General features: G+C 48.0%; 2 protein-coding genes across 2 annotated transcripts; one reads left to right on the plus strand and one right to left on the minus strand.

Moving 5' to 3' along the window:
• Positions 1-3,765: 3,765 nt before the first annotated feature.
• GMORB2_1058 (Conserved hypothetical, protein) lies at positions 3,766-4,284 on the plus strand (the record flags this gene model as incomplete). The annotated part of the gene is made up of 1 exon (XM_035463040.1): positions 3,766-4,284. The coding sequence occupies one exon, from the start codon at positions 3,766-3,768 to the stop codon at positions 4,282-4,284; it is 519 nt and encodes a 172-aa protein (XP_035324464.1).
• A 6,970-nt stretch (positions 4,285-11,254) lies between these two features.
• On the minus strand, positions 11,255-12,802 carry GMORB2_1059 (glutathione reductase (NADPH); the record flags this gene model as incomplete). The annotated part of the gene is made up of 2 exons (XM_035463041.1): positions 11,255-12,515; positions 12,654-12,802. 2 exons carry the CDS (start codon positions 12,800-12,802, stop codon positions 11,255-11,257), a joined length of 1,410 nt encoding a protein of 469 aa, XP_035324465.1.
• Positions 12,803-13,620: the final 818 nt, after the last annotated feature.

Raw genomic sequence — 13,620 nt, forward strand, 5'->3', positions numbered from 1 at the left:
CCCCCCCCCGGATAAGTTTTTTCCTCTGCTTCGTCGGGTTCCTGGAAAGAGGCATAGAGTGTAGTGGGTGTGGCCTACTACTGTATATGCACATTGCACATATATCAATGCAAGAAGAGAGAGCCGAGATGCAGCCACCATTTCCTTTTCCTCCCCTTCCCCTTCTTCTCCCCTTGAATAAATGATCTGAAGGAAAGAGTGAGAAGGGGCCGGGTGGGGGGAGCTTTCTGTTGGTTCGCCCACCTAACCTCCATGCAGGACACATGAGAGAGAGAGAGAGAGAGGCGGCTGTAGGCTTGGCGAACACTCTCGGAGACAGAACGTTGTGTGGCAACCGTATCCGGACAGCGGGCGGGGAGGTACCGACTAGTAAGAAGACGAAGAAGAAGAAGAAGAAGAGGATGGACGTCACCTCTTGGGTTCACACACACACACACACACACACACACACACTTGGGCTCTCTTTTCTTTTCTTTTTCTTTTTTTTTTTCTTTTTCTTTTTTTGTAATAAGCCACCCTCGAGTGTACCGCTGCCAGGGTCTGCAGATCTCTAGGAGAATGGACCCTATCACGATGAACTCGATGCTTCTCCGCAGAATATTGCTGTTGAAATGCTACCGGCACACACCAGCAACCGCCACAAAACATAGAGAGTAACAAGGGGTGAGGGGGAGGAGGAGGAGGAGGAGGAGGGGGGGGGGTTGAAGAAGAAGAAAGTAAGAAGTTCCCATCATGGCAGTGTTGCATCGCGTAATTGCCTGACCATGATGGCGCGCTCGCTAATAAATGGCGTATATCAGAAACAGAACGTAGATCTGTAGAAGTGGAAAAAAAAAAAAGTCGCACATGATGCCATGGTCAAATGGCTTAGAGACGAGAGGTCGGAGAAATAGTAGCGTACTATTACGACATTTTCGACTATTGCTATTATTGTTATTATCATCATCTTCACCTTACAGCGATGACGACGACAACGACTCCGACAAGATCAATCACAAGCGTCCCGCAGTTACAGACCAAGTTTCCAGCGTAGAAACGTCTGTGTTACCAGTCGACAGACACCCAATTGCAAGAGTAGGCTAGACCTCAGTTCAAAATAACGGGATGTAGCGGCGGCAGCAGACGAGATATATCATACAGCAGACAGCCGAGCGGAACAAATAAGCGACAGCTCTGAGAAACCTGCCCGGACCTGCCGTGTTCGTACGTAACTCGTACGAGGTGGTAGAAAGTCGTACGTGCATGAGCAGCGCGCGCTTCTGGTATCAAACCTGCTGACGGTACGAGGGCAGGCAGGTACTTGCAAGTACTATACTGTCATGATTACTAGTATATTGAATGTGAATATGAACCTGAATTTCAAGGCATCAAATTTCTTTTCTTTTCTTTCTCCTCCCCCCCCCCCTTCCTTCCCTCTTCTCCCCTCTGCAGGTGGGGAAACCGATCGGCGTGAGAGGGAGAGGTCACGATTTTGTGTTGGTTGATTACGACACAACCTGGAACAGGTGTCAAAGCCTCAAAGAGGTATCAGTACTCTCTCGTACGAGTATGTAGAGGTATAATGTAAACACGTATGCAGTGGTAGATTGAACATGTACGGAGTAGCAGTAACTCCGTAGAGTTGATGATACGAGTACGGGACACACACAGCCTGCCCCGATGTCAAAAAGTCACTCACTGATCATACCATATCTCGATAGCATGATGATAGTCGAGGGGCCGAGGGCCGGCGCGTGCGTCCCTTTATCTTATTCTGTTTTCGAATCCCTTCTCTTCCTTCCTCCCCTCTGGGCCGTGAGCAGTGGGGTCGGTCACCTCATGCATTCCAATGGTTGTTTGATTCCGGTTTCAAATGGTGGGAAGAGTCGTCACGTTAGCTCTGTGTGTCGTGCTCTGCGCACAGCATCATTCACACGAGGGGGAGACAGAGAGAGAGAGAGAGTATTGTGTGAAGTTCAGGATTGAAAGGGGGGGGGGGTACGGAAGTTTTTTCTTTTCTTTTTCCCCCTTTTCTGACGACATTACGACATAATTTTTTAAGAACAAAAAAAAAAGAAGATACCGAGCACAAAAAATTGATGCACCATGTTGCTGGCTCTGTTTCTACGAATGGGATTGTATTGATGCATTGAACGTACATTTGCATATTGGGCATGGTGACAGGCACAGAGAAGCGAAACAGGCAAGCACAAGTATACACACATAAAGGCAACAAGTAATAACGAATGACAATACCTTCGATTTGACGGTAAAAGAGAGAGCCCACATGCGTAAGGACTCGAAGAGAGAGAGCTGATCGGGAAGACGGTAAATCGGAGGAGCAAAACAGTCCGTAAGAATCCGTACCCTCTCCTACCAAGGCCAAACCGTCTCCCCGTAAGGCTCCGGAAAATGGTGCTACTGCTATGACTGTTCGTACTCGTACGCACTTCTCCACAAAGTCTAGTTAGTCATCGGTTGCGAAATCGCACCATCGAAAGACGTTTTTTTTCTTCTTCCTCTCTCTGCTCTGCTCTGCTCACGGGATCGGTCTCGATGGCTCACGGGGGGTGTGGGTTTCCCTTGACCATCCAGGTAACTAGTTGTATGAGCTATGTATCCGATGGCCTTTTTTTTTTTTTTTTTTTTTGTTTTTTTTTTGGCTGTTATTCTGTTATTTTGAGTCACAGCTCGTCATTCATCTCTAGGCACGCAATGAAATTTTAATCTGGTGTGTCTTCCTCTGTATATTTGCTCTTTACGAATCACGTATCTCTCTGCATGTATCACCTCCAAGTAATAATCATACTAGGGGCTCAGTAATAAAATTTATGAATTGTGCTTTCCCTGCGTGCACACCAATGTACAAATCTACGACACCACGCTGTTGAAAAAGGTGTGCGTGCAGGTGAAAAGGTTATTACACACCCCCCCTTAAGGTGGCATCATCATTGCTTTGTGGGTGGGTTACTACCACACCCCTCCTCCTCGTCCTCGTCGTCCTCCTCCTTCTTCATTTCTATACACCCTTTCTTAGATAAAAAAAGGCATAACTTATAAGAGAATGGGAGGGGGGGTAAAAAAGAGAGAGAGAAGTGAAAAAAAAAAAAATGAAAAAAAAAATCAGCCCCTCCTCCGCTGCAGGGGATTGTATATGTGGATCCCCTCTGGAGCTGAGCCCCACTATGACCCATCCTTGCCGCTCCCTCTTTCTCTCTCTCTCTCTCTCTCTCTCACTCTCTCTCACCCACCACTACGCATCCACACCCCGGTGACCCAGATTATGACTGGCAGACACACAATGGCACCCTGAGGGAGAGAGAGGGAGAAGGTACGTACCGTAAGAAAGAAAGAGAGAGAGAGAGAAAAAACTGTCGTAGTGGTGCATGGTGCAACTGACCTGGTCAATCCCACCACCATTCTCCATACCTCCCTCTCCACCACCGGCGGCCTGCCTGCAACTTGCCTTGTTATACATATTGCCTCGACCTCCCACTTCAATTCTTTCCCTCTTTTTCTTTTTCTTTTTCTACTTCCTATTCTTTCTCATTCTCTGCTGTCTATACCATATTCATTCTTCTTCCTCCCCTTCTCTCTTCTCCTCTACAAACCTTGCTTCCCCATCTGCTCCAGATACACTGTCTACTTCCAGTCTACTGCTACATATAACAACTACCACCACTTGGACAAGAACATCTTGGGGCTAGAGGCAACACCCAACTCTCACAAGCACTTCATCAAACCTCGACATCGCACACCACCACCACTACAACAACAACAGACACAATGGCTCTTGACCTCTGGTCTCACCAGTTCTGCCTCGCCTGCGACAAGCAGGTCGAGTCAGACTCGGCCGCCTACTGCTCCGAGGCTTGCCGCCTCGCCGAGCTCGAGAGGACATCGTCTCCCTCATCGGCAGCCAGCTCCCCCGTCAGCTCCCCCGGTCTGACCTCTCCAGACCCCTGGACAGCCTACTTGGCCTCGTCTGTATCCAGCACCAGCAACAGCAACACCAACAACTACTTCTTCCTCTCCCCCGCCTTCGACTTCTCCTCCACCACCACCACTTACGCTCAACAACCACGAACCACCTACGGCAGCGGCAACAGCAGCAACAGCAACAACCCGACATCGACACACAAGCAGCAGCTCATATCTTCGAGTTCAAACAGCAGCCTGTCCAGTATGGGAAGCACATCGACGACCGGCGACTCCAACCAGCTTTCCAGTCAGGCTAGGCAAGAGCTCCAGGCCTACGCCGTGTCTTTCGACCACGTCCGTACCCAGAGGAGGCGTTCCTACTAAAGTCTCTGGGGCCTGCGACATCATATGCGACCCGACCACTTCAGTAACACCTCTCTTTCTTATTTTATATTCTTACGAGCCGACTACGAAACACACACACACATACACATCAACATTTCCTTGAGTCACAAAATTGTTGTACCAAAAAGAAAGAAAAAAAAGGATTACACACACACTTCAAAAAGAAACTTGTTTTATAATATCAGCCAAAAAAAAGGGGGACCATCGATCTTCCCATCAAAGCTAGTGGAAAGAATATTCGGACTGGCGCAACATCTGGAGAAGGAACGAAAAAAAGGGTGGTGGGAATGGCGGCGCTAACGGAATTTGATTTTTATACACTCTTCTTACACAACTTGTCTTAACTCTTTTTTTTTTTTTTTTTTTTTTTTTTASGGKGGRGRGSGGGGRGGAAWMAAAAAARAAAGGAAGGGAAAAAAAATATGTTATTTGTATTTGAGGGTGCAAGGACGAACAAGAGATTGTTGGGCATAAAGCAAGCATATCGAGCATCTTGGGATAAATGGAGGAGGAGACGAAAAAAAAAGAACCAAAGACTGCTTTCTTTTTTAGCATACCATTCTTAAGATACCAACCTTTGGCCAATAGCCATGAGAATTAAACCTTTTTTCTACTGGGATTTTTCCAGCTTGAACAAGATTACTTTTTTCTACCTGGGTGAATTCAAGCTCATGATTTTTTTCTTCTTGCATACATATACCTACCTACCTGCGGCGTTTCGCCTCCAACGGTCTTGGCAATCAAGCACAATAGGTAGCGACATCCGATATCGCCACCGTGGAGATAAGGGGCTTGCGCGGTCGAGAATCTGGACTGCGCCCTTGTGTGTGGCACTTTTTTTTAAATTCTTAATCTTCACTTTTGGGAGGGAAAGAAGAAATATTTGACTGTGTATAGTGGTAGAGCTACGCTGGTAGTACCAATGGTCCATTCCTGAGTCCTCCGTCGTACAAGAGGAGAGAGAGCTGTAAGACAATTGAACAATCCCAGCCTAGTGGCACCGCACATCTCTTACTACAAGAGGACCGTTTTATGCTTTTATGTGTCACCTGTTTTTCTTGATGGGGGGAGGTTTTTTTTTTTTTTTTTTGTGTTTGTTTGTTTTGGATATTCTTGTTGTTTTTCTCATCAAGGTGTTCTGATACATGGTAGTACAGTAACCCCCCCCTCCAAAAAAAAAGCAATGGAGAATGGGAAGTAGCAGAAAGAATGGGGTAAAAAAAGAACTTTCACATTGTTGAATTGCTTATTAGGTTCTGTTGAATTGCACGTCAGATTCGGAATTTTTTTAGGCATCATGTCACAAAAAAAAAAAGTACTGATATATATGCTCATGTGCTACAGTTGGCTTTTGTTTTTGGCTTTAGGCATGGATATTCCCGCGGTTGTCAACGATCGGGGTGAGGAAAACCCGGGAGGGAATATGATGATTCAAGGTTTACTTGGCGGGACGGTTTATGAACCTTTTTATTTATTTTATTTTCTTAATCAGTGCGTGTGTGTAGTAAGCAAGTGCGTGTAGAGGTTGCGTGTAGTCATAGGCGGAGGAGAAGGAGAGTTGTCGGCCAGTATCATACTTGGTAGTTGATGGAGATGTAGAGAATACGATTATCACCTTGGCCTGTAAGGCTGCAGAACACCAGGCAGAGAAGAGCACGGGAGGAGGAATTCTCAGCTCTGGACTCGAAGGCTGATTATTGATACTTGATATCACTACTCCGTACCCTGCTCTACAATGAACTCGAATCACCCGACGGATAAGGGACATGGCAATCAACACTCGCAGAACAGGCATATGGCGGTAACTACCTAGCTATATGTTATTATGTACAGTACGATGAATTACTCTCGACGAATACGGGATATATGACAATGTCAATGTACAGAGTTTCTCGATATCATGATCAGGTACCTTGTGGGGAATAGACATCATGTGGACGTGGAAGTCTGGAGAAAGGGAATGGAGAAAGGGAAAGAAAGAAGAGAAAGTGAATATGAAAGAAGAAAGAGAAAGAGAAAGTAAAGAATAAGGAAGAAGGAAGAAGAAGAGAAGAAAAGAAGAAATTGATATTTGCTGAAACACGTCATTTGTATTTGCAGACACCTTCAGACATTCATTACCATCATGGTACAGAAATGTCCATGAATTGAATCTCCGATGAACAAGAGCTCCGACATCGCTGGTGACACATACACACACACATCAGAGGACTCATCGGATGGGGTACAGGTATATGACCAGAGGATTAGTAGGATTAAAACCCAAATTGGCGTCATCTTTTTTTTTTTTTTTGGCGACAATCGCATCGCCGATTCAGCTCACCTCAGTATTACCTCACATATGTATTGTTTTGCTGGTGCTAAAGACTTACCAACGGTGCTGGACTGTTGTGTTAGCCTCTCAGTGTACCAGGCAGGTGCCGTGGGTACAGACCACACATCCATCTTTCACGTGAAATCTCTTTACTGCCTGTCAACCTTTTGAGTCGTCCTCGACCTTTGAAGTTCTCCTCTGACAGCATCGGTAGTTTTTTTTTTTTTTTTTTTTTTTTTTTGTTCAGCCCTTCTCCACCAATTCATTACGCGCACTCCATAATAATACCTACCCAAACTGTGCTGACAACCGGCACTACGGGCCCGGGGTCACTCCGTGTAGCTCTGAATACTATTCATCACCTAACAACGCACCAAAAGTGGTCCACGGGTAGGTGATCCGGTACAAGGCATTGGCTGTGGTGGAGAGGGAGGGAGCTGTCCTTTTTCTTTTTTTCTTTTTTCTTCCTCCCTTTTTCTTATGCTTTCGCCTTATATGATTTTTTTTTTAATGGGGAATTTGACTGTCCACATAATACAAGCCCACACACCCCACCGGAGCCCCCCCTCTGTCCTGCCTTACCTGGTGATATGTACAGAGTACCTATAGTAGTACCTTGATAGCTCTCTGTGGGGGGGGGGGAGCTGAGATGATTAGGGACGGGACACATATCCGTGACATCCCCCCCTGGTATTTCATGTATTACTCTGTACATTAGTATTACTTCAATCTGTCTGAACTCGTAGAGTGGGAAGAGGGAGAAGAAGAAGAAGAAGAGACGTGTATGGAGCATTCCTCTATACTTGGTAGATGAAAAAAAAAAAAAAAAAAAAAAGTTCCATCTTCTCTTTTGTCGAGACTGACTGTGAGTCTAAAGTGATTGATGGACCTCCCTCTTAAACATGATAGGGTACAAGTAAGTAGGCTCTCAGCCTTTCTCTTGTTGTGCATGCATGGATAGCATTGGCATTGGGATGTATCTATTGGCAACGGTACATACATTTTAGATGAACAGGGAGTGATGTTCGGGTTCAATTGATTGATTGCCCTGGACTCCTTGACTGTCCCTCCGTCCCTTGACCGTGAATCCATGCCGTGACCTGACCCCCTTTGATAGAATGTTCTCGTCTCGTCCAGTGAGTGTACAGTATGCGATACGCTCCGGTCCTTGTCGGTCATGGTCGCCAACCACCGGGTATGGGTACCATCATATACTGCGTGCGCGTGTTGTACTCATATTAATCTGCAGATTACCATGTACGAGTCCATCATAACCACTGCGAGTACGAGCACAGACAGGACCCTACGAGTATCGATTCCATGGAACGGGCCAGGTAGGGCCTCCAGGCTTGAGCCTCGTCCCTTGATGGCCGTCATCACTACCAGCTTTCTTCCTCCGTCCTCATCTTACGAGTACTCGTACTTGTGATGCTGTAGACAAAGAGAAGGGGGGGGGGGGGGGAGGATTAAATTTTTCATTATTAATTATATATATATATATATATGTATTCTCATCAGATATTTTGTCTTCAGACTAACATCACATGTATGACATGTACTGTTACCACCGTCACTACCACTAGTGAGCTCTGCTACGGCACCCTCCCCACCCAACCTTGCACACCCAATCATCCGCGGCCACAGCCTTTGTCTCTGCTTCACTGTCAAGGTCCAACTTGCCGTCTCTTGGTGCTTTTATATAGTATATTGATTGTGTTGCTGCGCAATGTACTCGTACAGTCCGTATTACGTTTATATTCATCCTTCATCCATACTCTGCTATCACTACAAGGTACACCATGTCTCGCACTGACAGACATACATACCCCTTGTTCCACATACCCCTCCCTCGTTCCTCACGGAATAAGATGGAAAGAAAGAATCCATCACCTCAATCAACTCGGTGAAGCAAGACAATGTCTCACTCCAAGAAAAAAAGAAAAGAAAGAGAAACGTATGGAATATGGGTGGAAAGAAAAACGTGGTCGGCCTCAAAAAAAACCCTTACAGTCGGTCAAGTCGGTGTGTGTGTGGGTGTGTATGTCCATGCTACAGCTACATAGCTTGTATCTCCACACTAATCCGTACTGCGCATCTGACTCTACTGGTAACCCCTCTGTACAAGACGCACGTGTGATGCGTATGTAGGTTGGGTCTCGTAGTTGAGATATCTGATAGTTGCTGTTCAGGGGAGAAGAGACGGAAGCCATCTACGAGCAATGATGATGCATATTCAAGTCAAAAAGTCACGTAGGAAATTGGGTTGGGTTGGGTTGGGTTAGGTTTGGTTGGGTTGGGGGGGTCATTTTGATGCCCCCAGATCGTCAGACGGCTCGGCCGGGATAACGTCGGATAAAGAGGTGTCTGGATGGAATGGTCGTACCGGGATTATTCCGAGTATCGATTGCTCCATGATGAAAGTGATGGAAAACAGTAGAAACAGCGCTATTTCGGCGACTTGGTTATTATCAACATCATCATCAATAACCAGGGAAATGGTGAGTAGGAAGGTGTTTTTTTTTTTTGGGGGGGGGGGGGGGGGGGGGGAGGAGGGCGGGGGGGGGGTTGACTCGTCCGGAAGACGCTCTGCCCGCTGTCCCGCCACCCCTGTTTGGCTCCAACATGAATGGAAGTCACGTGGTCACCAGAAATGATGCATCTCCTGGAAAAGCACAATACTCTACGAGTATGAGAGTAACATCCATGTACTCCGCAAAACACACCCAAGAAAGTCGGGAAAAAAAAGAAGAAAAAAAGAAGAGCAGAGACGGACATTTCCACCGACACGTCACTTCTTCGCTTGTACGGAGTACGGAATACATATCTCTCCCCTCTCCATCCCAATTCTTTCCTTTTTCCTTTTCCCCTTCTCTTTCGGCCCTGTCAACCTGTTCACCCCTCCCCCGGTCCGCCAATATTTGCCTAGCTATCAATAATAATAATGCTGGCGCATACCCAAATCATACAAGATGACTAGCTACATGCAATCTGTACTCCGTACATGCATCAAGACGGAGATTTCTTTCTTGTTTCAACCTTTTCGTTTCTTCCGTCTCCTCCAAATTCTTTACTCGCACATCCCATCGAAATCTCTATGCACAGATTGGCTTCGACCGCCCCGGGGAGGGGCGGGGGGAGAAGAGAAACTGGGCCATAGCATCCGTTGGTATAAGAGAAAAAGATGAATTCTGTTTCAATCATATACACGCCCCTTCCCTGCCCCTTGAGCTTCTCTCCACATTCTCCACCTTGTTGTACACGTAGCTGACTATGCTCTTCTTTTTTTTCTTTTTTTTCTTTTCTTCCCCTCTTTTTTCTGGATATATTGACACGGGTAACTCGTCTAGAAGTCGTTGATACGGAGTAATAGTACGAGTATTAGCATGGAACATGGCACTCCCGTGCCCAATCCGTACCTCTCCGACTCCGTATGCAGATACTCGTAACGGCAGAATGCACTGACCTCCCCCCCCCCATGTGGACACCGTGCCCGTCCTTCGGTGAAGATGGGAGAGTATCCGGGTCTTGATGCGCATTACTATATTTATAAAAAAAAAAAAGACATTAGAAGAAAATTCAGGAGAAAAATGAAAAAAAAAAAAGAATATAACAAGTATGGGGCCATGCCAACTGCATCAACTCAGCACTCCTAAGCCTACGAGTACATGCGAGTATCATTATACAACACATTTAGAGCACGGACAAAGCACCGACGCTCACACCAAGTCTCCGGATCTGACACCCAAGTCACCGACATCAAGGCACCGACAACTTCTGAGACGTTGGCATACCAGGGTATCTTGCATAATCGCCGTCGAGGGGGGGGGGGGGACATGTTTCGCAAGTTAAAAAAAATTAAAAAATTAAAACAAAGTTCCCCTCCTTCTCTCATCTTCCTGAATCCTAATTTATTCTGTGTCATGGCCCCTGCTAAATCATTTGGCTCATGGTCATGATTTGCATACTTGTACATGGGGGATCATCACATTGTTGTCTTGTGCCTTGTGTGTGCATTTGGTGCTTGATTCCATGGAAAGGAAGGAAATCTTCAATTGGCTATCTACAAGATGTGAGTGTGGCAGCAGCCTCTGACTGCTTAGTCATATATTCTCGGGTGCCACAATGTAATGATACGGAATACGGAGTACAGGGTATATCATCTGGGAGTACCTGTATAGGAAGGTGTTGTTTTTGTATCTGCTCGGTAACAACAAGACTTGGGACATTGCAGAGTCATACCGGTCGTGGTTGCTAATCTTGAGAGCAATTGAAGAATCTACGACGCGGAACTTGCAAGGTGCGGATTGGAAGCAATGGCCACTACAGATTGCATTGTCGTGGCACAGTCCATCAGCGAGTATTGCCTCGGGGGGTCGAGAGATAGGTAGACATGGCGTCCATCTCGGTTATTGGTGGTTGTGGGAAATACTACCATGCAGATCGCCTTGTCGTACCTACCTGTTCAGACCACGCCAATTCCGCGCAGGTAGAGAGAAACATTTTTTTCTTCTTCAATAAAACAATAGATATTGTCACATATTCTATCATACCTTCATTTTCTTTCCCCATCTTCTCCTCCATCTCTTCCTCATTACTCCTCTCTATATGCTGATGAAATACATCCCCAACCCTCTTCTACGTAAGAGTGACCAGCTCCTCAGCAGCACTAGGGTGGATAGCCACACAGTTGTCAAAGTCGGCCTTGGTGGCACCCATCTTGACGGCGACGCCGAAGCCTTGCAGGATCTCGGCACTGCTCCTACCCACAATGTGCAGGCCGACGACCTTCTCCTCGGGACCGACGACGATGAGCTTGTATTTTGTCTGGACCTTGTCGTCGGGCTCCATCATGGCGTAGTACATGTCGACGAAGCCGGTCTGGTAGATCCTGACGGCGTCCTTGCCGTACTTCTCGACCGCCTGGGGCTCGGTGAGGCCGATGCTGCCGACCTCGGGGTGCGAGAAGACGACGGACGGGATGTTGGTGTAGTCGAGCTTGGCGTTGGCGAACTCGGGCGGGCCGAACAGGCGGTGGGCGAGGCGGCGGCCGGCGGCGATGGCCACGGGCGTGAGCTTCACCTCGCCCGACACGTCGCCCAGGGCGTAGATGCCGTCGACGCTCGTGTTTTGGTACTCGTCGACGATGACGTAGCCCCTGTCCGACAGCTTGACGCCCACCTCCTCCAGCCCGATGCCCCTGGTCTCCGGGGTGCGGCCGATGGCCCAGATGAGGTGGTCGACGCCCGACACGACCGACTCGACGCCGTCGTCGTCGCGGTACGTCACTGTCAGCTTGCCGTCGGCGCCCTTGTCGAGCCTGGTCGCCTGGCTCTTCTTGTGCACCTTGACGCCCTGCTTCTCGTACTCGTTGGTGACCGTCTCCTGGATCATCGGGTCGAAGCTACGCAGAAACGTCTCGCCCCGGATGAACAGGTGCGTCTCCGTCCCCAGCGCGTTGAACATGCCCGCCAGCTCGACCGCAATGTACCCCGCCCCCACCACCGCCACCTTGCCCGGCTGCGTGGCGATGTCGAAGAAGCCGTCGCTGTTGATGCCGTGCTCCGCTCCGGGTATCTGCGGCGGCGGGTTGGGCTTGCCGCCTACCGCGATGAGGATCTTCTTGGCGTTGACGAGAACTTTGCTCCCGTCGTCCTTGGTCACCTCCACCTGATTCTTGGACACCAGCTTACCCCACCCGTGCAGGTACTCGACCTTGTCCCTGGCCAGGTTGCGCTCGTAGATGCCATTGAGCCGCGCAATGTAGGCGTCGCGCTTCTCCTTGAAGGTCGGCCAGCTAAAGGGGGCTGTGTGCTCGACCGAGAAGCCGTACGACTTGGATTCGTGGATGGTGTCGGCAATGGATGCCGCGTTGTGTGTCACCTTTTTGGGGACGCATCTGCATGTCAGAGAGTGTTAGCTCTGAGAACGAATGGGAGCGACCGAGGAACCAAGTCAGAGAGAGAGAGATGAGGGAGAGGGAGAGGGAGAGAAGGGAGAGGGGGCGGGTGTAGAGGGAAAGGACTAAAGATCGTACCCAACATTGACACAGGTTCCTCCGAGACGCTTATTCTCGACAATCAGAGTCTTGGCACCAAACTTGAAGCTGGCCATACGGGCGGAGCCTAGGCCACCGCTGCCGCCTCCAAGGACGAGGTAATCGGTCTCTTGTGTGATGGGCGCCATGGTCCTGGCCGTCGTGGAGAGGTGTCGAGACAACAAGGCGATTCGGAGGGGAGCAGCGGTAGTAATTCGACCAGCAGCAGTAGCGGTTTGTAGGATGCGAGCGAAGTGATTCATGTGGGAGGGGAAGAGGGGGAGGGGGTAGAGGGGGCAAAAAGATAAAAGGAGGGGAAGAGGGATTATTTTTTTCAAATATTCTCTGATACAAGAGGGAACTATTAGACAGCGTTTGAATCTAGTATGATGTGATTGGAACTGGTCAGTATTCCAGATTTCAAATCGTTCGGCGGCTGCAGAAACGGAGTACGGGAGTATGACTAGAGGGGGAAAAAAAAACCCCCAAAAAAAACCAAAAAAACTAGAGGGAAGGTGCTCCACTACCCATCTATCACACTATACTCTTATTCTAAATGTGACAAAATGATGCAGGCCCGGGGTTCCGGGTGTCAAGATGCACTTATTGTTGCCAAAGATGAGAGATGATACCATCATGTCTAGAACTATTATGAATCGGCGACTGACCTTTCTTCTAGATTATCAGAGCTTCTCTGTACCGACCAGCCCTCTTTTTGTTCTTTTCGTCGTCGACCCTTTGGCCTTTTCAAGACAAGAGATGGCGACGTCAGGATCCCCATATCACCCCATTACATAATCACATCGGGTGAACCGCGGAGCATATACCAGCACAGAGCCTCCATTCATGATGAGGCTAGATATATGTACAGGTATGACGGCGGTTCGGGGGGATTGAGAGATGCACTGATGATAAGGACTCTTATATTTTCGTGCGGGTAAAAGACATTCATCGCATCATGTTTTAT

The sequence above is a fragment of the Geosmithia morbida genome (genome assembly GCF_012550715.1).
Source record: "Geosmithia morbida isolate 1262 chromosome Unknown scaffold_1, whole genome shotgun sequence".
Lineage (NCBI taxonomy): Eukaryota > Fungi > Ascomycota > Sordariomycetes > Hypocreales > Bionectriaceae > Geosmithia > Geosmithia morbida.